Source organism: Gavialis gangeticus, unplaced genomic scaffold (assembly GCF_001723915.1).
Source record: "Gavialis gangeticus isolate Ggan-Ray unplaced genomic scaffold, GavGan_comp1, whole genome shotgun sequence".
In the NCBI taxonomy this organism is placed as follows: domain Eukaryota; kingdom Metazoa; phylum Chordata; order Crocodylia; family Gavialidae; genus Gavialis; species Gavialis gangeticus.
In genome coordinates, this window is record NW_017729025.1 from 85,951,484 (window position 1) to 85,974,047 (window position 22,564).

General features: G+C 43.0%; 1 protein-coding gene across 1 annotated transcript in view; it reads left to right on the plus strand.

The window, feature by feature from the left end:
- Positions 1 to 22,564, plus strand: part of STARD9 (StAR related lipid transfer domain containing 9) — a 259,017-nt gene that overhangs the window by 44,575 nt on the left and 191,878 nt on the right. The window contains exon 3 of the mRNA XM_019519085.1: positions 5,160 to 5,276. Coding sequence (XP_019374630.1) covers positions 5,160 to 5,276 — 117 coding nt within the window. The remainder of the gene's footprint in view (positions 1 to 5,159; positions 5,277 to 22,564) is intronic.

Below are 22,564 nucleotides of genomic sequence, written 5' to 3' on the forward strand. Positions count from 1 at the left end.
GTATTGGTCCAAGGGCTGAACCTTGGGAAACCCCACTGCCCGCATTTTTCCAGGTCGAAAATGACTCATCCACCACCACCCTCTGGATGTGTCCCATAAACCAGTTCTCCACCCACCTGACCATGTAATCATCTGCGTAACAACTGCTTAATTTATTTGTAAGAATGGGATGCGACACTGTATCAAAGACCTTTTTAAAATCCAAGTATATGACATCTTCCTCAACTCCTGTATCTAAGCAATTTGTGACCTGGTCATAAAAAGAAACAAGGTTAGGCAGGTAGGATCTACCTGCTGTGAAGCCATGCTGGTTGCCTTTCAGCATTATTTTTCTACTGGACTCCCACAAATGTGATCCTTAATAATTTTTTCAAAGGTTTGCCCAAGGAGAGAGGTGAGACTAACCGGCCTATAGTTACCCGGATCATCCTTTCTCCTCTTCTTGAAAATAGAGACCACACGGGCCCTTTTCCAGTCCTTTGGGGCCCATCCTGAGTGCCATGAGTGCTCAAACAACTGCACCAGTGCTAACAACTGCTATGACACTGGCCAATTCCTTCAGCACCCTTGGATGAAGATCATCTGGGCCTGCTGACTTAAACACATCCAGCCCCTCCAAATGCTCCTTCACTAAGTCAGAGCTAACTGTTGGTGGATTGGAGTCCCTCTTGTGCCTGTCTTTGGTCCCTTTGGGAGATATGACTTTATCCGTGCTCAGAAATACAGATGCAAAGAACTTATTTAGGAGTTCAGCTTTATCCTTCCTATGTGTTTCCAGTTTGCAAGTTTGGGTCTGCTGCTAAAGTATTATTTTTTCAGATGTTCAGAACATTGTCTCTAAAATTCAAATTAGCAAAAGATAGACAAGTTATAAAAGTTATAAATGTTACAATAACCACCTAGCCACGGTGCTACCTGCAGCCACGTCCGGATTCAGGTTCCTCAGGTGTCAAACAGTCTCAGTCAACCTCCCAGCCTCTAAGGCTGAGGCCACCTCTCCATGGAGTGCTTTCTTGTGGTTTCCCCACACACTGGAGTACATACAAGCTAACTATTTACACAGTTTATTATTTACAAAACAGTCAACATAGGAATGAGGTTAATAGCAGAACAGGACATCAATAATCTAATCGTCAAAGGCAGGTATTAATGAACTAAATCACTCCATACAAATTTAATCAAAGGACACCCTCAGTACAACTCCCCAGCTTAAACCTTGAGACTCCAGTGAATTTCAGCAGGAGCACACAGGGTTAACACAAACATCAGCTCTCCTTCACACCCCAACACAATAATCATGGCTGGTGCTGCTGCTTCAGATAGTCCTGCTCTCTGCTACAGCCTGCGTGGGAAAAAGAAGCTGTCCTCTGCTCTAGCTGTCTGTGATCTCTTACCACAGACGGGTCCCTCTACCTCACAGGGAAAAAGGATACTGGGTTATCTTCTCCCTATCACTAAGGGCAGGTTTACTTCACAAGCAGGCTGCAGAGTAGTCCTTCCTCAAGCACTGTGGTACCTGGGCTCCTTCCCTTCTCTAAGCCTGGCTGAGTTCCCTCCCCTCTCCTGCCTCAGGAGCCAATCACAAACATGCATATGCTCTTGCAAGCAACAACTTCCTGCAACTTTCTGCAAACTTTCATGCTCTGCCTTTGCAGGGATCCTGAGTCCTGCTGGAAATCCAGCAGCAGCTGTTACACCAGTTTCTCATCTCCCTTCTAAAAACTTCAGGTTAGGATTTCCTGGCCTACTAAAACTAAGACACAGAGGCTTAGGACTTGGGTACGTTGAGCTACTGGGAGTAGTCTACAGTTTACTCCAACAGTAGACCTACTGGTGTCTTTATGAACTTCTTGTTCTATGGGTCATGCCCATATGAAGAGATACTTTTTAATAGAGTATATGTACTTGTTTTTGTATAAAGCAAGTAAAGTACATGAACAGACTGAAGTAATTGTTAAGTTTCAGTAAGGTTACAAAAATGATTATTTTGCACAGACCATTGTTTTTGAGTTGAGCAAAACTTTTTGCATTTCACTGAGTTTTTCCTGATATTTATATGCTTCAAAGATATTAAAATATTTTATTATAATCCCATCTTCAAAACAGATCTGAAGGGTGTAATGTAGGTGTAGACCTTTAACAAAGAGGTCCCTCTGGAATAAACCTAGAACACAGGTAAACTAGATAAACATTTTGCATCTGCAAATGCTCTAATAGGCTGTAGAAGTTAACAGCTCATGCTTTGCTCCTAGGATGATTTAGAGAAGTATACTAACCTGTTTTTGTTAGGAGAAAAAGTAGAAAAGGCCATAAAGCTCAGAGCCCACAGTCATAGTGGTCCAAGTAAACAAACCCTGGCATAGAATATGTGATGATATGAAAAAAAAATCAAATATTTAAGAAAGCTGGCTATGGACTAGAAAGTATTTGGCATGCAAGCTAAATACTTCAGTAGTTCAGATTAAGCCACTAAACCAAAATTTCCAAGTGACCAGCAATTTTGAGTACCCAAATGGGAATAACCTAAAAAGACTTTTTTCCAAATCTGGTATTCAACATGTTCTGAACTGTTTGTGAAAAATGAGAGCTTCCTTCCTACACTTCTCAGGAATGTGATGGGCTGTTGGATGTCTCTTTGGCCTTCAGCTGTAATATCCTCTATCCCCATTGTCTGCTTAGAGAAAGCACTGGCCACAAGGGTAATGTTACAGGGACTTGAGGCTTAAATCTCAGCAGTTATTTTAGTCTGTGTGATCAGACTGAGCTGAGAATCCCTTCTTCCATCTTTAAGCTTCAGATATGTGGCTGAAGTAACTGGGTGTAGCTGGATCTAGTTAAGACTGTGAACTTTTGAAAAGGAACACTGTTTATTTCATGGTCTTTAGAAACAAAGCAGTGGACGGTTCTGCTAGATGAAATATCAGATAGGTCTATTTGGAGACATAAGAGTTCCTACAAGAACTGCATTTGCTGATGGGGAGAATTAATTTTGTCTTGCTTTGATGGTTGGTGAAGGCTCTCAGTTGCCCTGTTTGTCCCTGCTGGAAAGTGCAGTGGAGAGAGCCTCTCTTGGTTACAGCATAAAAATGGCTCCAAATGATAGCATAGTACAAACCTTGTTATTGGAGGTAATCCTTTGGGATTATCTAATAATAGGCTACTTAAAATTTTAATGCTAGCCAAAGGAAGCATCAGTTGTCACTAAATTCTGCATGACTAATTTGGAATCATATGACCTTTTCCACACATAAGGTCCTTTTTACTTTTAAGGATAAATGTACATTAATACTTTCACAGTAGTGATACTACTGTTAGCAAACAGCCTCCTTAGATGGGCTTCTGTAAACTGTTTCTGTAGTAGTCTTCACAATTTATTATAATACGTAGCATGTGTATTACATTTCATCAAGAGAATTTAAGGTAGGTAACTATTAACAACTATTCTTGAAAACTGTAGAAAAATCAGTGGCTTGTTAATGTGATAATTAACAGTGAATTTAACTTTTTTCCTTTTGTGAAGTTACTGCAGATGTTGAGGTTACCCATGTTATTGTTAATATTTGTGTTACATAGGTACTCTGCTATTTCTGTCTACACTGATGACTCTCAGTTCCCTTCCTTGATCAAAGGAATAGGAAGGGGCATTTCCTTGGGGAAGCACTTTGCTTATGAGTCTCATGTAAACACATTTAGCCTTCTCCAAGGAATCAAGGAGTTATTTCTGTAGCAGGATGTATTTGATTTCCTCAACTACTTGATTCTCCCTTTCTGATAATGAATATTAATATATGGACAGAGATACAAGCAAACATGTCACTTCACAGGGTCATTGAAAAGTTAAAGACTTCCCCTAAAGAGTTTAAGATTATGAATATTGATCATGGTCCTGCAGTCCATATTTAAAGAGCATGATCCCTGGTCTCATGTCAAAAATTGCTAAATGCTTTAAACAGCTTCTCCTAACTTCAGTATATTGACTGCTTCAGCTCTAGGAAGAAAAAAGTATGTTAAAAGTAGATTAAAAATTGAAAAATGGATTACACCATTCCCTAGATGGAAAAAAATAATATATGCCATTAATTATTGGAATTAATAATTAAAGCTAAAACTGTTCATATCCTAAAAATATACATGCACATTTTTACTTTTATAGATTGTATAAATTTATAAAGTGACCCTGGGAAACTTGATGCCTATTTTCACTAAAGCTGTACAGATTTATTTGGGCTGGTAATCTGCCCACTTTGCAGTGAGGATGCAGGCTAAAGCAATTGAATGCTGATAGTCCTCTGGTACCTTCCCAAGATTCCTCATCTGTACCCAGAAGAACAGACAAGTTCTTCCATAATTCCCTTGGGGGGGGGGGGGCACCAGAATGGCTCAGTGGCTGCATCTGGTTTTGCCACACAGTGACTCACACACAGGATTGTCTTACCTGGATTCTCAGACACAGGTACTGATCATTCAGATTAACATTGTAAAGAAGACATGGCATTTGTAAAGCAGGTAGTAGTAAGGAGAATTAACTTCAACATAAAACATTATGTCAGGAGGATTAGGTTGTGATTAATGACTAAATAAAATGCAGCATTTGCCCTTGCCATTTTTAACTTTGTATCCCATTGAAGGAAGTGAACAGCAAACTGTTAATACAGAAAGAGAAAGTGGAGAGGACAGACTTATGTTTAAAGGTGGGAGTGTGAAAGTGGGGACTGTAGTTCTGGCTCCACCATATGTTTGTTGTGACTTGGAGCAAGTTATTTAACATCTCTCTCTGTCTGTCACTTTTTCCATCTACAAAAGGATAAGGCTTTCACATTTAGCATATATGCTGTGAAAAATAATTCAGTAATGTCTGCAAAGGGCTTGAAAAGTTTGCATAGAAAACTCTTAACTGCACTTTTTTAAATTTCATGAGTTGGAACAAGAATGGTTTTGTGAAAGTTTGGTCCCAGCAGCTTTGTGATTGATTCATCCATAATTTTTCTTTTTGACTCTTGTGCAGAAAAACGAATAAACAGGATGAACTTGAAGCCATGAATTCTTGTTTTGGGAGAGGGGAAGAACATATCCTGGACAAATTTAGTTTATTTTTAAAATTATTGCTCTTTCATAAATCTTAAAATAGTGTGTTTATGTCCTTTTCTTGCTCCCTCCAGGTGGACAATAGGCTTGATGGCCCATGGGATTCAAGGGAGAAGATTGTGGCATTTAGTTTTGATTACTGCTATTGGTCAGTTGATCCTGAAGATCCTAAATATGCATCTCAGGAAGTGGTGAGTAATGTTCTTTCGGCTCTTTGTGTTTGTGTGATCACTGGCAAGTCCTGTTTGGTCTTTTATTTTTGTGCCTGTTGAGAAGTGTGGGGATGTAAGAGCGGGGAAGATTTCTGCACTTTGATTTTCATAGTCTGTTTATTGTGCTTCAATACTGTATTCCACTTATGCCTTTGTCACTGTCTTTCATTTAAAATATAAGTGCTCTATTGCTCTTTGTAGTAATTGATAGACAGTACTTTGATTGTCTATCAGCTTTGTGTGATGAGCATTGAAATTGATCATCTAAGATGGAACCATGAGGATCCCACTTAAAAATGAAAAATAATTTGGGTTGAGATACAGGGGTAAGGGAATGATGATGTTCTAAGTACATTCTCTGGCTTAGTCCACAGAATCAAAGTAGATGTTTCTACACTAATGATAAACAGAGAAATAATGACATTTTTAAATGGCAGCATTGGACTTCAAAACAGACCTTCCCCTGCAATTGTGAATAGTTTGCATTTTAAATTAAAGAATTGGAAAACTTTTATTACTGACTAGTGCTCCTTCTAGTCTGATATTTCAAAATTTGCTTGGTTAAATAAAGAGGTAATAAAGGTATTGTGGCAAAAATATAATAAGATACACTTTCTTTATTCAGTAAGCCAACAATTCTTAAGCGTACTAGCAAAATATAAAATAAATACATAAAGAAAAAAACAGGCCCTACTTGCTTCAGGAATCTCCCTATGTGCATTCAGTTATATCCGTTGGTAAAAGTGACTAAGAAAAGAATTTATTGCTCTTTGCTCCTTAGATAAGTCGGATAAATCCATTTCGTCAATCATCAATACATTGGTTTATTAAATCCTAATCAATACATTTATGCAATTCCATTGCCTATGGTAAACTTGCACAGGTGTCACTGAGAGCTGAATAAGCATGAAAGAATCATAGAAAATTAGGGTTGAAAGGGACCTCAGGAGGTCATATAATTCAACCCCCTGCTCAAAACAGGACCATTCCTGATTAAATCATTCCAGTCAGGGCTTTATTAAGCTAGGCCTTAAAAACCTCCAAGGATGGAGATTCCACCACCTCTCCCGGTAACCTGTTCCAGTGCTTTACTACCCTCCTAGTGAGAAGAATTTTCCTAATATCCAACCTAAACCTACCTTGCTGCAGCTTGAGACCATTGCTCCTTGTTCAGGGATCCTGGTTTTCTCTGATTAAAAATTGCAAATTCTCTGATTTTAAAAACCCAAAATCTGTGATAAAAACTAAAGGCCCCCCATAGCCCCCCCTCAGCACTGCTGGTGCCCCACACTTCCGCCCCCCCCACAGTCTCAACAGCGCTCTGGATGCTCTTACAACAGCCCCACAGACACACAGACGCTGACACCCACCCCAGCAGGTGTGTGTGTGTGGGGGGAAGCGGCGGGGCAGGGCAGGGGAAAGGCAAGGTGCTGGGGGGTAGATCAAAAAGTCGGGGAGTGTGCCCCTGTGCCCACTCCCAGGAGCAGGGCTGGGGGTGAGGGCAGGGATGCCACTCTGTGGGGCACACACATGCCGGCCAGCCTGACAGGAGGTTCACACATGGAGGTTGCCACTGTACCCTGTGCTACCATTCCACAGCCACCTGCACAGCTTTGTGGGCAAGTGGCACAGGGTGCGGTTGTGGTAGCAGCAGTGCAGTGGCAACAACCATGTGCGGGCTACATACGTGCCGCCCAGCCGGGGAGTGGAATAGGGGGCTGACATGCAACGGCATGCCCCACAACCAGCTGCACGGCTCCGCGGTGGTGTGGGGTGGCGGTGGCTGTATGCAGGCTGCAGGGGCTTTGCGGGCAAGCGCTGCCACGCAGAGCCATGCCCTTTGCCCCTGGATCCTAGAGGTAAGTGGAGCTTGGGGGCTGTGAGGCAGGGTTGGGGTAAATGGTTGGGGGCTGAGGGAGTGGGGGTGCTGCCAGCTCCAGGCAGCACACCACAGCTGGGAGCAGGGCCAGGAGGTGAGGGCAAGGGTGCCCCTCTGTTGGGGGGCTTTGTGGGCAAGTGATGCAGAGCGCAGTGTGGTGGTGCCCGCCTTGTGCAGGCTGCACACATGTTGCCTGGCCACCTGCCCAGGGGAGGAGGAGAGGGAGGCTGTCATGCGTCTGGAGCACAGCTCCATGGCCGACTCTGCAGCTGCAGCGAGGGATGGGGGCATGGGGACAGGGGCTTGTACGTGGCAGCCACCTCCACTTTCCTGGAGGGCTGTGACAGCGGTGATGGCTGCTGCCCACAAAACTTCCCACTGCTGCTGCGGAACCATGCCTGGAGCTGTGCAATCAGCCACCAGGTGGCAGTGGCATTGTGGTGGTGGCCAGGTGGCACGCAGTTATTCCCACCACCACCCCGTGCTGCGTTGTGCCGCTGCTGCTGGCTGCACAGCTCCGAGCACAGCTCCGTGGTGGCAGCAGGAGGTTTTGTATGCAGCGGCAGTCATTGGCCGCTGCTGCTTACCCGTGGGGCCGCCTGTGCCAGCGGTGACTGCCACTGCCTACAAAACCTCCCGCTGCTGCTGTGGAGCTGTGCCCAGAGCTGTGCAGCCAGTGGGAATGGCATGGCGCAGGGTGGTGGTGGCCGGGCGGCATGCAGCCATTCCCATCCCCACCACTGTCCCGCGCCACTGGCCACACAGCTCTGCAGTGGCAGTGGGAGGTTTTGTTGGCAGCGGCCATCACCACCGTCATGGCCCTCCAGGTAAGCGACAGCGGCAGCTGCGTGAGCCTGCATCCCCATCCCTCGCCATGGCTGCAGAGCCGGCCACAGAGTTGTGCTCCAGCTGCATGCCAGCCTCCCTCTTCCCCTCCTCCTGGGCAGGCAGCCAGGCAGCATGTGTTCAGCCCGCCCATGGCACACTGCACCCCGCATTGCTTGCCCGCAAAGCCCCCTGCAGAGGGGCACCCCTGCCTTCCCCCCCGGTCCTGCTCCCAGCTGCTGTGTGTGGCCTGGGGTCAGCAGCACCTCCTGTTCCGTCAGCCCCCAACTATCTTCCCCAGCCCTGCCCGACAGCCCCACTTACCTCCACACTCCAGGGGCAAAAAGCTAGCGTGAGCCTGAGCCCAGCCTTGGCTACCTCAGAGGCTCAGACCCTGCCCTCCTCCCCTCTCTCTCTTCCTCTGGCTAGGGCTGGGTGTTTCCTGCCCTTTCTGCAATCGGCTCTTGCAGGCTGGAGCTGTGCCAGCCTGCAAGAGCTCTTTGCAAAAGCGGAGAATCTGCGGATTTCTCCGTTTTTCTGTGGGAAACAGAAAACCTGGATCCCTGGTCATCACTGAGTCTAGCTCCATTTCTTTTGGAACGACCTTTCAGGTAGTCAAAAGCTGCTATCAAATCCCCTCTCCAGTCTTCTCTTCTCTAAACTGAAGAAACCCAGCTCCCTCAGCCTCTCCTCATAAGTCATGTGCTGCAGCCCCCAAACCATTTTTGTTGCTCTTTGCTGGACTCTCCAACTTGTCCACATCTTTTCTGTAGTGGAGGGCAATATAGTTCCTGTAATACTAGCAGCGATGTTCACAGTACTCAGTTTTATTCTTGGAGCCAGTGTTGAAGTTAAAGGCTTGGAAAGTACAAAGACAATGAGTCACATTTTCCACAGTGCTAGTTTCTGCTTGGCATAGTCGGGTGGGGAAAGAGGAGGATGCTGGGGGCATTTTTATTTTGGTAGCTGAAGCAATGTAGAAGCAGTGAACAATAGCTTCTGCCCTCTGCTCATGTCCCTAAAAATCTGGGTGTTAAGTGAACTTTGCTTCTACTTTAAAGATTCTTATTAGATGATAAATGTTTCACTGGTAAATACATATTATTATTTGTTTTTTCTCTAAACTGACATTCTCTAGTGATTAAATTTTGTGTGGCACCATGCACAATGACTTCTTTTCAATCTCGTATCTTTATAACAGTACACTAAAACCAATGGTTCTTTGATTGTTGTCAGTGTGGTTGGCTTTCTGAGCAACATATTTTTAGTATAAGACATTGATAAATAAAACTATATGAACTTCACTCCAGACAGGATAGGCAATGAACAAAGTTTGCCATATGGAAATTTCAATATTGGCTGGGGCAACAAAATACTGTTTCTTCTATTAAGAAAATATTAGAATTGAAGAAGAACTTAAAATGCTCTAAACTGCCATTGTGTAATGGCTGAATATCCCTGATACTAAATGTAAATAGATATTGTATACTGCCCTGTGTACCTTTTATGTTATTCTAAACTGCATTGTTCTAATGGCATGTCTGTCTTTTAATGGAAAAACATCAGATTCAGTTGGAAGGGTTTAAAGATAATTGGTGCTCTGAGAGATTTGGAACAATAAGTGATTCTCTTTACCATGATGGTTCTAGGATTAATAAGGTACATACGTAATTTATTGGAGGGCTGTGGGAGAAATGTAATATTGCTTTGCTTTTTGGGCATTTGTCAGATGCTTAACATTTTTCAATGAGATGTATTGTATTTAATTCCAGGTTTTAGATCAGTAGTCAACCACTGAGAACATAGAGGGGCACCCTGGGGTGCCCTGAGATTCCTTAAAGGTGCATCTGTGCGCCACACAATGTTAGTACTGTTAGGTGTGCAGACATGATTGACACAATAAGCCCAACGATTTCAAATAGGAACCTGTAGTGTTAAAATATTCTGACCTGTTGCAGTCTTTCTGATTTCTTTCCAACAGGAACACTGCTCTCTTGTTTTTCTGTAGTAGGGAATGGGTGAAAAATAAGAGATGACATTTTCCAAGGTTGCCACAAGTCTAAAAAGGTTGAGAACCACTGACATAGAGATTCAGTTTCAAACAGCTTCCTTATTGTAGTGATATCATCAGTTACCAAAGGAGTTAAGTAACACTGCCATACAGTATGGCTTTCTTTCATGAGTTTGCCTGTCATTACTGTATTTCCTTACAGCGAAGTTGTGTGGTGCCAACTATTATCTCAGGTACTTGGTTAGTTGGCTGAATACTGAAAAGCAGATGAGAAAACTCTACCTTCAGGCTTAATTCTCTAGAATGTTGTCTCTTAGTAAGCAGTGTCCTGTAAGTCCTCTTTTTGTGTTCTCTGGATAAAGTATAAAAACGAGGTCCTGCTATAGGGACTCTGAGTTCTGACTTGGTCACGAAGTTACATGAGCAATTGGAGATAGCCAAAGAGCCACAACAGTCCCTTGGTGTATCGTAGCAAACACTTCAAAAGGAAAAACAATGGCATGTAGTTGAATGTGTTGTGTTGTGTTGTGTTGTTTGTGGCTGTAGGAAAGTAATACCTAATACATGCAGTAACTCTTATAACGCTATCTGTGAAGAGCTGCAGATGATAACTTGAAGAGACACTCATGGCTTTGGAGGTGCAGTCCGAGTATCATTTTCCTAACAGCTTGTAATCGTTATACCTCCTATGACAGGGGATTATGACTTTTAATTCCTATGACTAGGGTAAATTCCTACTCTTCCTCTACAAACTTCTCGCAGTTTTCATTGAATAAGGTGTTTTGCACATCTTTTGTTATTGCATTGTGCTTTCAAGGTGTTACATACACTTCATAGTAGTCCTTATATATTTTTCCTTAACTGCTTCTCTGGTGGTTTTGTGAGATTTAAGTAAAGTTTATAGTCAAGGTGCTTTTAGATGTTTGGACGAAAGATATAAGAAAATGCAACTGTATTATTCTATGGAAGATCATGTGTTCTCTGTCGCAACAACCAAAAGAAGGAGAAATTTGCAAACAAAGGCACCATATTCATTTTTAAAGAAGTCTTACCCCAGCTGGAAGTTTGGGTACCTTTTAGGAATGTAGGACAAACATGGTTATTACATAGTTTTTATTGTTTAACACAACACTCTCTGGTTACAGACAAGCATATACTTTTGCAGTGGCTTCAGAAGGGGAGAGGAAGCTGCTGCTCAGGAGTGTGCAGCAACTGTTACACTGCAACTGCTTTGTGATACAAGTGAGCTCAGTCACCCTACCTTTGACTTCGGAGGAAGCAGAGTGTAAGTTGGGGCCGTTTTGCGACACTTGTGTGACAGTCCTGAGCAGCAGCAGCTCCATTCCTCCCGTGTTGAAGTTGCTACCAGTGTACATTTGTCTGTTCCAGTGGTTCTCAACCTTCTTGTTCTTGAGGCACCTCTTATCAAACTTGAGGCATCCCTCCATAACTCGTGAATTGAGTGGCACTTGGTTTCAAAAGCTAATTTATATATTAAAATGCTTGCTTCCTTGCAGAGAGGTCTAACAGTGGAAATGGGGGGTGGTTCAGAAAGAACAAGCCTGAGCCTGCATTTATCTGTTTAGGTTAGTTGTTTTTTTTCCTAACACCTCTCAGCACTTTTCAAAAGATCTGATGGCACCAGTCTGTGTATTTGCTATGTATTTCGAGGTGCTATTCAAATGGTGACGGAACTGAGAATAGATTCCAGCTTTCCTGAGATATGCACAGTGCTCTAAATGCAAGACCACAAACCACATAGTATCTCTCCAAAGGAAGGTAAGGTTGCTCAGAATTGCCATTCTAAATTAAAAAGGAAGAATGCCCTCTTCCTCCATACGTTTTAGATACAGAAAGAAAAACATTTGGTGTCATGATCTCTGACATCATTAATTTAGCTAAGATAACCTAGTAGCTAAAGTTAGTAGAGGGTGGTTAGCTCCAGTTAAATAAATAGTTACTTATTGTAACTATATAATTCATAACAATTTTTTTAGTGCAGCAGCAGAAGGGAAGGATAGGAACCACAGTTTTTTTTCCCTTCCCGTATTGGGAAATGCTAAACCATAATGTCCACCAAGCTATAGTTTAAAAGATTAATTTGTGGGTTGGATAGTAGTGCTTTGCCTTTCCTTTCTGAAGCTATCAAAGTACTTTACAATGAGCAAGCTTCACAAAATTCCTCAGAGATATGACAGTGTTGCGCTCATTTTCCAGATGGGTTGAAGGTCAGAATTTTCAAAGGTGACTTCTAGTTCTGGTTCTGAAGACACATTGGATTTGATTTTTTTCAAAGGCACTGAGCACCTGCAATTATCATTGACTTCAGACTGAGTTCAGGTTTCCAGCTGCTCTTACAGGTGTGCAGCCTCTTTGCAAAAAAAAAAAAAAAAAGCATTGAGAGTGTCTGGCTTGTTTTATTTTTACTAAGGGTTTTTGCTGTGTGAAAGGAGGACAGTAATGAAGAAATATTTTTGGGGAAGAGCTGTTAGTGTGATGGACTGGAACTACCAGCCACCAATAGGGGAAAGAAAGGAGAAAGCCATATGCTAGATCTTGGAGAAATTAGGGGCAAGAGGATTGTGCGGCTGGGCCACGCACCTAAGGAGAAGGGAACCAACTGTCAGGAAAGCAGAAATAGAGAAGGATCAGATAACAGGGACACTCATGTGAGGAAGTAGAATTGGCAAGACAAACATAAGAGACAGCAGAGAAGATGTAATGAAGAGGGAAAGGAAATATTTTCTTTTCCAAAAAATGTAATAAACACTTGAGACAAAAAGTGAATGTGTGCTTTCCTGATCTTACACTTGAACAATGGTTGTAACTGCTATTCTGCAGTTCTAAAAGGGCAGCAGGTATTGTGGAACTCTTCCTAAGATGTGTCCACACTATAAAAAAAAGTTTGAAGACTCCTCTCTCTGCCCCATTCTATTTACTAGGCTGAATTTCTTCTCCTGTAAACAGTATTTGATATTTCATGTGCAAGACAATCCCTGTTCTCTCTTTTCTGTGGGCATAGTAAGCCTGGATAGCTGCAGAACTAATGTGGTTGTACACTTCATGTAGACTATGTAGATCTACCATCCAAAACCATTCCCAGCACAGGCAAGTGTAGCAAAGGGAACAGCTACTGCCTGTTCTTTCTCAGCCCATGTGGATCATCTCAGCATGAGTCTTGAATTAATGCACTGTATTCCAGATTTGGCTATTGGAGTAAGAATGAGCCAGCTGGTATAAAAATATTAGAGTGAAGTGAAGTCTGTGAAAAACACAGGCTCACCTGCACTCTTCCAGAAAAGATTCCTGTTTTATTCCACAGCAGATAACACTAGGAATTCAGCAATTGTTGATCATCATGTAATTATAGGTTCATCACTTAATAAGGACTGGTGATATACTTTACCTTTGCTGTAATGAAAAAATGCCTTCAAACATATTTAGCAATATCATATTGTTTATTTTCTGAGAACCTTGTAAAGGAGTCTTGTCTGACAGGCATTATGTATAAATGCTCATATTGCTTCTATACTTACTGATATTACTGAATACATGAGGCATGGCAAGTTCAGCCTTGTTGCGTAATACTCATTGTTTAAGCGATAGGTAGGTGTTTTAAGATCCAAAACATATCTTATAAGTAAACATTTAAATTGTTCTTTATTTATATTGTGATTAATGTCTATATCAGCAGAAAGAACAGTACATTGAAGTCCTTTTACTTTTTCGATAGCTCTTAACAATGAGGATTAATTGACTTGTTTCCTCGACTGCATCTTAGTTTAATGTGTCAAGAAGAAACACTTAACAACAGTTGTAAATGCAGATGTCTGTTCTTGCACAGTAGACAACAGTGGAGTTCAAATGCCAAGCCACTGTTTAGAATAATTGTCTCTTATTTTAAAGGAATGTAAAGCTGAAGACATTCAGGGGATAAGAAGTAGTTTCTCTTTGGCAGTCCTATGGATATGGAAGGCCTTTTTTGGGCAACCATTTCTATAGCAAGATGCCTGGAGCAATTAAAAATAGATGGAGAGACATAGTTAGCAGTGTTAGTCTGAAATAAAGTAGAAGGCAGGGTAGATTTACACCTTATAAACTAACCAAAGAAGTTGTATTATATTTATTTGAATCCAAGACAAGGGTTTCCCCCCACCCCCATTCAGCATGAGGGAGGGGGGAAATCCCCTCATCTTAGATATGACTACAAGTTGGAGGGAGTGCAGCGGCTGTGGCTCCAACTCTGACCCCAAGCCTGGGGTTGGAATCAGAGCCACAGTTCCTGCCCTCCCTCCCCCAGCTGCACCCTGCAGCCTCTCTCTGCTCCCCACCTCTTCCTGCACCCCACTTCTACCACTTATCAGGAGCCAGGGTGGGGACCAAGCACCAGGAGGGCACAGGCAAAAAGGGGGCAGAATTGGTGTGGGGGTTGGTGCCAGGGAACACGGGCACAGGGGGCATGCTTCCAGGGGAACAAGTGCTGAGGGAGGCAGGCACTAGGGGGTGCAGGCACAGGGAGTGGGGATGCAGATGTAAGGCATGTAGGTAATGGAGGTGGTGCTGGTAGCATGGGGGTTAAGTGGCAGGGTGGGATAGGCACACCCTTTCACAGCTTCTGGTGAAGTGAGCTTCAGTCCACAAAAGCTTGTGTGATATATATCTGTATTGTGTGATATATACACCAAGTTTACCCAAATCCAAGATTAATTCAAATTTAAGACCCTTAAATAATTAGATTCTACACATGGAAAATTTATAACTTTGTTATAATTTTCCATGTTTACCGGGCATCTGGCAGATGTCAATGGAAAACAATTGCTCCTTAAACGTTCAGGAAACCATGGTAAAGAGCAGGAAGGTACCTATAGGGAAAAATTTTCTTTGCCAAAAGGAAAAGGTTTTTTTCCCCCTATATGGGCTGCCAAACATTGCCTAGACCTAATTTAAGCCCCAGTACCAAAGAGCCTGAATTACTTCCTGAAGTTAAAGGACTTTGCATTTTCTTCAATTCATCCTAGGTCTACCTAGCAGCAATATTATATGTTGGCTGCTGATACAGTCACACGTATTTTTCTCCCAGCCAACAGTATTCAAGTTTCTTTGGGACCTAATTCATACCTGACTAGTGTTTAGGGAACCTATTCCAGCATGGGCCTTCTAAAGCTCATGCAGCCCCCTTTTGAGCCTCTTCAGTTCTCCATACACCATCTTGTCCTCAGGCTAGTCTTTTTGATGGCCATCATTTCTCTCAGAAGAGTGAGTGAGTTTCATGTACCCCATGATGGATATGCTGCATATGTAATAATTACAGTGTGTCAGAGCAGGCACCCCAGGTTTCTAACTCCCAGTGAGTATAATAGGAAAATGTTGCTTGTAACTGGGTGTGAGTGGTGATTGGGAGGTGTAGTTGGGATTAGTGGAAGGATTGGCTTGCCTTGGGGTTTGGGCAGGGAGGCAGTGATTGTGGGGAAGGGAGGAGATGGAGTGCTCAGGTTTCAAGATGTTGCTTGTTTATTTTATTGTAAGCTGCTTTGAGCCTTTTGCATAGGGCAGGATATAATCTAAAAAATAAAATAAATAAGAATTAGATACCAAACCATCTCAGTGGATCTGGACCTTAGCCTCTGTGCCTCAGTACGCATCCATAAAATGGGGATGATATACTTTTCTCCCCACCCTTAGTCTGTCTAAACTGGAAGGTTTTCAAGGTAGGAATGACCAGTTGAGTCTATATTTTAGTAGATCTAACACAGGAAGAAACTAATTTTGCATGGACCATTGAAAATGCTACTATAAAAAAAGAGACAGACAGATAGACACTTGGCTGCCTTTGAATTATTTGGATAAAAGGAAATATAACAAAGCACAGATTTATTGGTATTCTAGGCTTCAGGATTTTTCCAAAAGATGATATTGTTGTCTTGTAACAGGAGGTGGCTACCGTTCAAAAAAACACCTTGGTATCAACATTGTTGCTGTAATTCCTGAAGTGTGGCCAGTTGTATTATAATGTGTCTCTTGTAAAAATGTATGTAGTCTTTTCACATCAGAGAAGGGATACAAAATAGCTATCTGACAACATCTGCCAGTAGTTGCCCCTGGTTTCTTAGTAATAAAATACCTTTTTCCTCTTCTCAACATCAATTTTCTTGACACAAAAGGAACTGATACTTTTTTTTTTAACTTCAGGCTTCCAAAAGAAAGGAGCATGTTATAGTCCTCAGTTTCAGTTTTTCCTTCTCATTTTCTGCCCCTTCCACTTCATTACCTAGCTCTCTTTCCCTCTTTCCTTTTTCCATTTGAATTAGTGAATATGTTATAATAGTATTTTGCTGCTAACTCATAGCTGACTCGGATGATGTCTAACCTGCACCATTAACCTGGGTGATTGAGGGCCTGATTGCTAGGGGTGCACTGATAGAGATTTTTGAGGCTGATACCGATAACTGATCAAGGCCCCTGTGGTGAGGGAAGGAATGGGGCTGGGGCTAGGGCAAGCACTGCCCAGTCAGGGTAGGAAGGGGCATGGGACAGAGCTGCAAGCAGCTCGTCCGGGAGGGCAGGGGGGAGGTGTGTGCCCCCTGGATCTGCATGGGGTGGGCTGTAGCTGTGGGCCAGGGCGGATGCAGGATAGCTACATGATTTGTTGGTGAGGGGTGTGGAAAGGGGAGGGTGGCTCCCAGCACTGCACGCAGCTTGTGCAGTGCTTGTCTGGCGGCTCTCGCTGCTTGTCCAGGAGGGCATGGGTGGGGGGGCATGCCCCTGGATCTGCCCAGCCGGGAAGAGCCCAGCCCCAGCCCACCCCTCTCTGCCCTGCATAGATCTGGGGGCACACACCCCTCCACCTCTCCCCCCCGTGCCCTCCTGAGTGAGCAGTGGGAGCCGCCAGATGAGCACTAGACAAGCTGCACACAGTGGTGGGAGCTGTCCCTTCCCATGTCCCCTTGAAGAGCTGTGCCTCTGTCCTATGCCCACCCTGGCTATGGCTGGGTAGCCCCAGCCCTAACCCCAACCCCACATCCTGCATCACTGTGGGGGTCTTGATCTGCTCCCCACACCCTTCCCCCCTCCCGCCACACCAGACTTATCAAATGCACACAGCTCTTCATCCCACCAGCTCTGCTCTTCACTGCCTACGTGCTGTGTTGCGGCTGCATGTGTGCATTTATTGGACAAATTATCAGCCGCATGGGGAAGATTTCCAATACAGAAAATTTTCTTTGTATCAGAGCTGATCCAATGTTGGACCGATGTATCGGTGCACCTCTACTGATCACTCAGGCTGACATAGTTTAGGTATGGATAGCCATACTGAAAAGCCACCCTCAAGCTACTGCATCTGTTCTGGTGTGGCATTTAAAAATGCCCCAGGGAGCGTTTTTACACATGCTCCAGAAGCGTGTGGCATGGATGCTTTAATTAGAGCTCTTGGAGCCATTCTAAAGTGCCCAGAGCGTTTTATGTATCAGCATTCCTGCACTTCAAAATGGCAAGCGGGAGTGCTTTATCTAGCGCTCATTGAATGGGCTTTAGTTAAAAATGCCCCTGTCACCATTTTGAAGGCAGGGACACAGGTACACAAGATGTGGAGGCTGGATGGAGCATGGAAATTGCCACGCTCTGGGAGACTTGATTAATCAGTGTGTCAGACCAGTTTCCTGGCTCATGTATAGGCACCCATGGTTTATTATCATTCACTAATGTTCCATGGTTCTTAGTTAACAGAGCCAATTGTTTCTGAATGAATTGTTAGATAAGTAGTCTGTCTTTCTGGGCACATGAGGAAGAGATTGGAGGACTACTAGTATTCAGGTAGTTTGGCCTGCATCCTTACTGCAGAATGGGTAAGTTAACAGACAGCATTGTAACAATATTTGGGTTTCAACCTATTTGTCACCAGATTTGGATCGGTGGGTTTTGCACATGAACTACAGCCAGGTTAGAGGTAGCGTGCAAGTAAGATCCCAGATCTGCACTGCAGAGAGAGGTTTTTGTATTGGCCTCCATGTGTATTTGCTACACCAACTTATTTCCATATAGAATGGTAACATCTCTCTTGGATAAATTAGTCCCAAACTGCCATATTAATAATTTTTTAACCTGTAGTATTTAAGGCTGTAGATAATGTGTGCTTTATGGTCCTTTCAATTATACTAGGGATGAACTTGACCTATTAAATACAAGCATTAGGATCAAGTTTAAGATTTTGTTATTACTGGATGTTCGTGATTATGGGCCTTGTTTTGCTACTGTGCAGAATCCAATTTAACCATTTTTTAAACCTGTTCCTTAAATTTGGAAAAGCAGTGGTAGAGTATGCCTGCCAGCTATGTGGAGGCTGATTAGTGCAGGATCATGCCTGCTAGAAACTTGAGTGCCTATGTGGAAATGTGCATAGTTGTCTTTGCCCTCAAGACAGTGTATCTTTGCAGAAAAATACAAAATGCAATTTATAATATACAGTTTGATCAGTCCATTATTCCAAAGCATCCTTTTGCTTCTCTTTGGGTGGGTTTAATGCATGAACTTTTGTGTTTGTTTGGGTTTGGGAGAACCAGATTTTGGATGATCGCTTTCCTCCTTGTATGTTTGCAGCCCCTTGGGGGACACCTGTGAACAGAACATGCCAAGATAAAGTCCTGTATTGCCTGTTGCAAAGTAACTAGAGCTCCATTGATTAGTGTTTTTTATTGGTTAATTTTATGCTGTTAGAATGTTACGTTGTCTTGCATTCTGGTTTTTAATAATGCCTTTCAAATTTAAAAAAACATACAGATAAAATGCCCAAGAGTTAACTTGTAAACTTTTATTTTTATCATGGTAGTGAAAACAGTGCAGTCAAAAGGTAAGAACAATATTTAAGTTTAATCAGATGTGCTAAGGCATTGGTCCATTCATGCTGTATATCTGTCCCTTCCTGTTCAAATTTGTGCTAGAAAGAACACCTCACTAAAACATGGGTGGGCAAAATACGGCCCAGGCTGAATCCAGCCCTCAGAGCCCCTAAAAATTTAGAAAATATTTATCTGTTCCTGGCTGCCTGTCAAAGATGACAGGAGCCAGGGGCAGCAGGACCCAAGGGGATGCTAGTAGCAGGATGCAGCAGCCCAGGTCTGCCCCAGCCCCAGCCATCTCCCTGCCCCCACACTGCTTCAGGACTACCTGGCTACATCACTGGACCGCAGGAGCATGGGGCCCACACCGGTATCCCGAGGGTGTGTGTGTGTGTGTGTTCATAAGGTGGGTCCCACACACACACCCCACCATATGTATGCACCTACACAATGTTTTAGATGTTTCATTTTAGAACCTAATTTGGTATTTTTCTGGTTCTGAGATGGCAGAATCCCTTGCTGAAAGGAGTAGTTCTGGGGGCAAAGGGAGTGACTTCTGGTGGCAAAAGTCAGGAGTTAGGGGGTGAGACTTCCAGTCACAAGATGGTGACCAGGGGACAGGACACCTCTCAAGGGGCGGGGCTACCCATGCAGCCCTCGACAGCTTGCCAAAACTCGGTAAGCGGCCCTCTGCCCAAAATAATTGTCCGCCCCTGAGCTAAGAGAAAGTATTGGAGCAGGAGGGGAAGGATGCTCTTGTTAATTTTAAACTAACATGAGAAAGTACTTTTTATGCAATGCATAATTAACTTGTGGAATTCATTGTCACAAAGTGGTAGAGACAGATAAGATAATAGTCAGGTTCAGAAAGGGACCAGACAGATTCATAGATGATAGATTTATTAATAGCTGTTGAACAGAATGGTTGAAGTTGTTTCCTCTGGCATCTCTAAACTAATAAAGGTAGGTGCCAGGGAAAGTAATGAATAGGGGTTAGATCCCATTATATATATATATCTGGTTCAATGGTCTTCCTCTAAAGCATCCACTCCTGCCACTGTCAGAAATAGGCCTATTTGCTGTCATCTCATTTGTGCTTATAATTCTAAAAACTGTAACATATCAAAATGGTAACATATATTTCCCCAGAAAAGCTGGGTGGGCAATGGGGCATGGAGATACAGGGGAAAGAAAGAGAGGAGAGACTGTGGGTGTAAATGGCATTTTCTCATGAAATATTTGCAAAGTAGTAAGCATTCTGTCCTTGGCATTGTTTTCCTCAACTAAAACTGCAACAGAAGTGAAAAGAAGAGTGTGCTACAAGAAAAAGGCTTTTTGTGCAATAATTGGATCAGTATATAATGGATTGCAGTGGGGAGGGAAATCACCATGAGCATTTTAGTTCTGTTGTGTTTCCTCTGCCAAGAACACAGCTGCTGGCTTCAATGGACATTTAAATGGCTTAGATTTTAGAGGAATAAAGTCATTCTTTTTGGCATTATTCCCCTTCAGAAAACTTAACTGGGGGAGTCATAATGATCTTGAACTTCATAGACCACTCCAGGAAGGACAAAAAACTATTGTAATTTGTAATTTATCATCACTTACTTGGAATAGGCCACAGTATTTATGGAGGGGTGGAAGAAATGTTAGCTTCAAACAATTTATGAAGCTAATAGACTAGAAATGAATAATCACATATTTTGATATATATTAAAATAAAAAAAATAAACTCATGCATTTTAAGTGAAGTATAAATGAGAGTATAAGACAGGAGAAAAGGAAGAATGATGTATACAGGTGAAACAAATCGAAGAAAATAAATACCCCTTGTACGAGCACTGAAATAAATGTTTAGAAAAATTGTTTTATTAATGTTGCTGTATTTCCTCACACACAGAATTATTAACTGACACTGAATATTAGGTAATGGATGCACAGAACAATTCAGAGTCAATGAAGCTTATGCCCCTATAGAAGAAAGTTACAAAGTTTTCTCCAGTACTTCCAATTCTAGACAATTCATCTGACCTTTCTGTGCCTTATTTTTTCATCTGAAAAAACTCACAAGTGTTATGAAATTGAAGTGGCTTGAATATGGGAAGCACTGTGGTACTATGTGTTGTTTATTCTAGTGCTTAGACTTCACCATATTGTCCACAGTTATGCAAGGGTTACTGTAGTAACCAGTCTCCTTTTCAGAGGGGTATGGATAGTGGCTGTTCATATTGCATAATTCTTATGTGCCAGGGTCCATTGCACTAGGCACCGCACAACCTTATAACTAAGAGATCATTCTTACCCCATGAGATAAGACCTCATGAGTGAATATTGCAGAACACAACTGAATGAAGACAGGGAGTAAAGAAAAGGAGAAAGAAAAGGAAAGAAGAATATCCGAGACAGAAACCAGGTAGGTAAGAGGCACAAAGCTCTCTCCCAATGCAGAGATTTGAAGCTGCTGCCAAGAGGGAACTCCAGCAATCCTTTCCCCAAATATTATTAAAAAAAAAAACCAAACAAAACCATAAATTCATTTGAGATACTTAGCCAGCTACTTTGCTTGCCTAATATGGGCATACGCTATAGGTCAATCAAATGAGAGCAGAAGGAAGGGCATTGCAAGCTCTCTTGATTGTATGTGTTGGAGTGACCTATAAGTTCATCTGTGTCAGTCTTGGTTACCGTCGTATTTTCTAAATGAGAATATAGCATTGGTGACTTCCCTTATTTATTGCCAAACTGAGGCTGTTTATTTACATTAAAATAACTAAAAAGATAATTTCGTTCATTTGCAATTGAGGTTGTTTAGGTAGTTTCGATTATATAGATCTGTCATATGAGCTCATAAATTATAAACCCTCCTTTGTGATGATCTTCTTTACCCTTAGGACCCCGTTGTCTAGGGAGAGAGGATTTGACTTCTCTTTCATCCCTGCTCTGCAAGTAATGAGATTCTTGTCTCCTTGAGACAATGATGCTTTTAGGAATGACTCGCCTAACGTGAGAAGAAGCCTCTGGCTGATTTTTGCCATTCCCCATGTAGCAAGGTGAGCATCCCTGCTAGCCGCAGCCAGCCCCCCACCTGCCTTGGCCATGCAGCCTGCCTGTCTCGCCCACCACGCCTTGTTGGAATAATAATATGCTGTTAAATAAGGCGAGAGGCTGCCCATTACTGCACCCCCATACTTGGGGGTGTCCGCGGCTCTGTACCTCCCGTACACCACGGCCCAAGCCTTGCAGATGGTATCCAGATGTTACAGTGCCCCTGGCCTACAGCCGGAACATGCGTAGGCTATGCCATCAGGCCTCAGTCACACACACAGTCATACCACCCGCCTCTCACTCAGGCTTCACTCACTCCACCCTCTCTCACAGGGTCTCTTTCTCACGTTGACAACTTATGCTGCCTTGTTCCATTTTGGAGCAGGCACCCTTTGGCCATAGGCTTAGCTAGTCCATTCCTTGGGTGGCAGACATACTGTCTGTTGGGCCTCTCCCATAACCCTCACCGGGTTAGTGGCTGACCAATTACCCGATCAGGTCTAAGCACACTCAGGCCCTTTTCAGGGCAACACTCAGGTTCTGTATGTGTACTGGGCCCTCAGCCCATGTTTCTTCTCCCCCTCTACTCAGCGCTCCACAACGCCCCTTCTACTCAAGGTCTTGGGGCTTTCGTCTTTCATAGTTTCTAGGGTTGGAAGGGACCTGAGCAGAT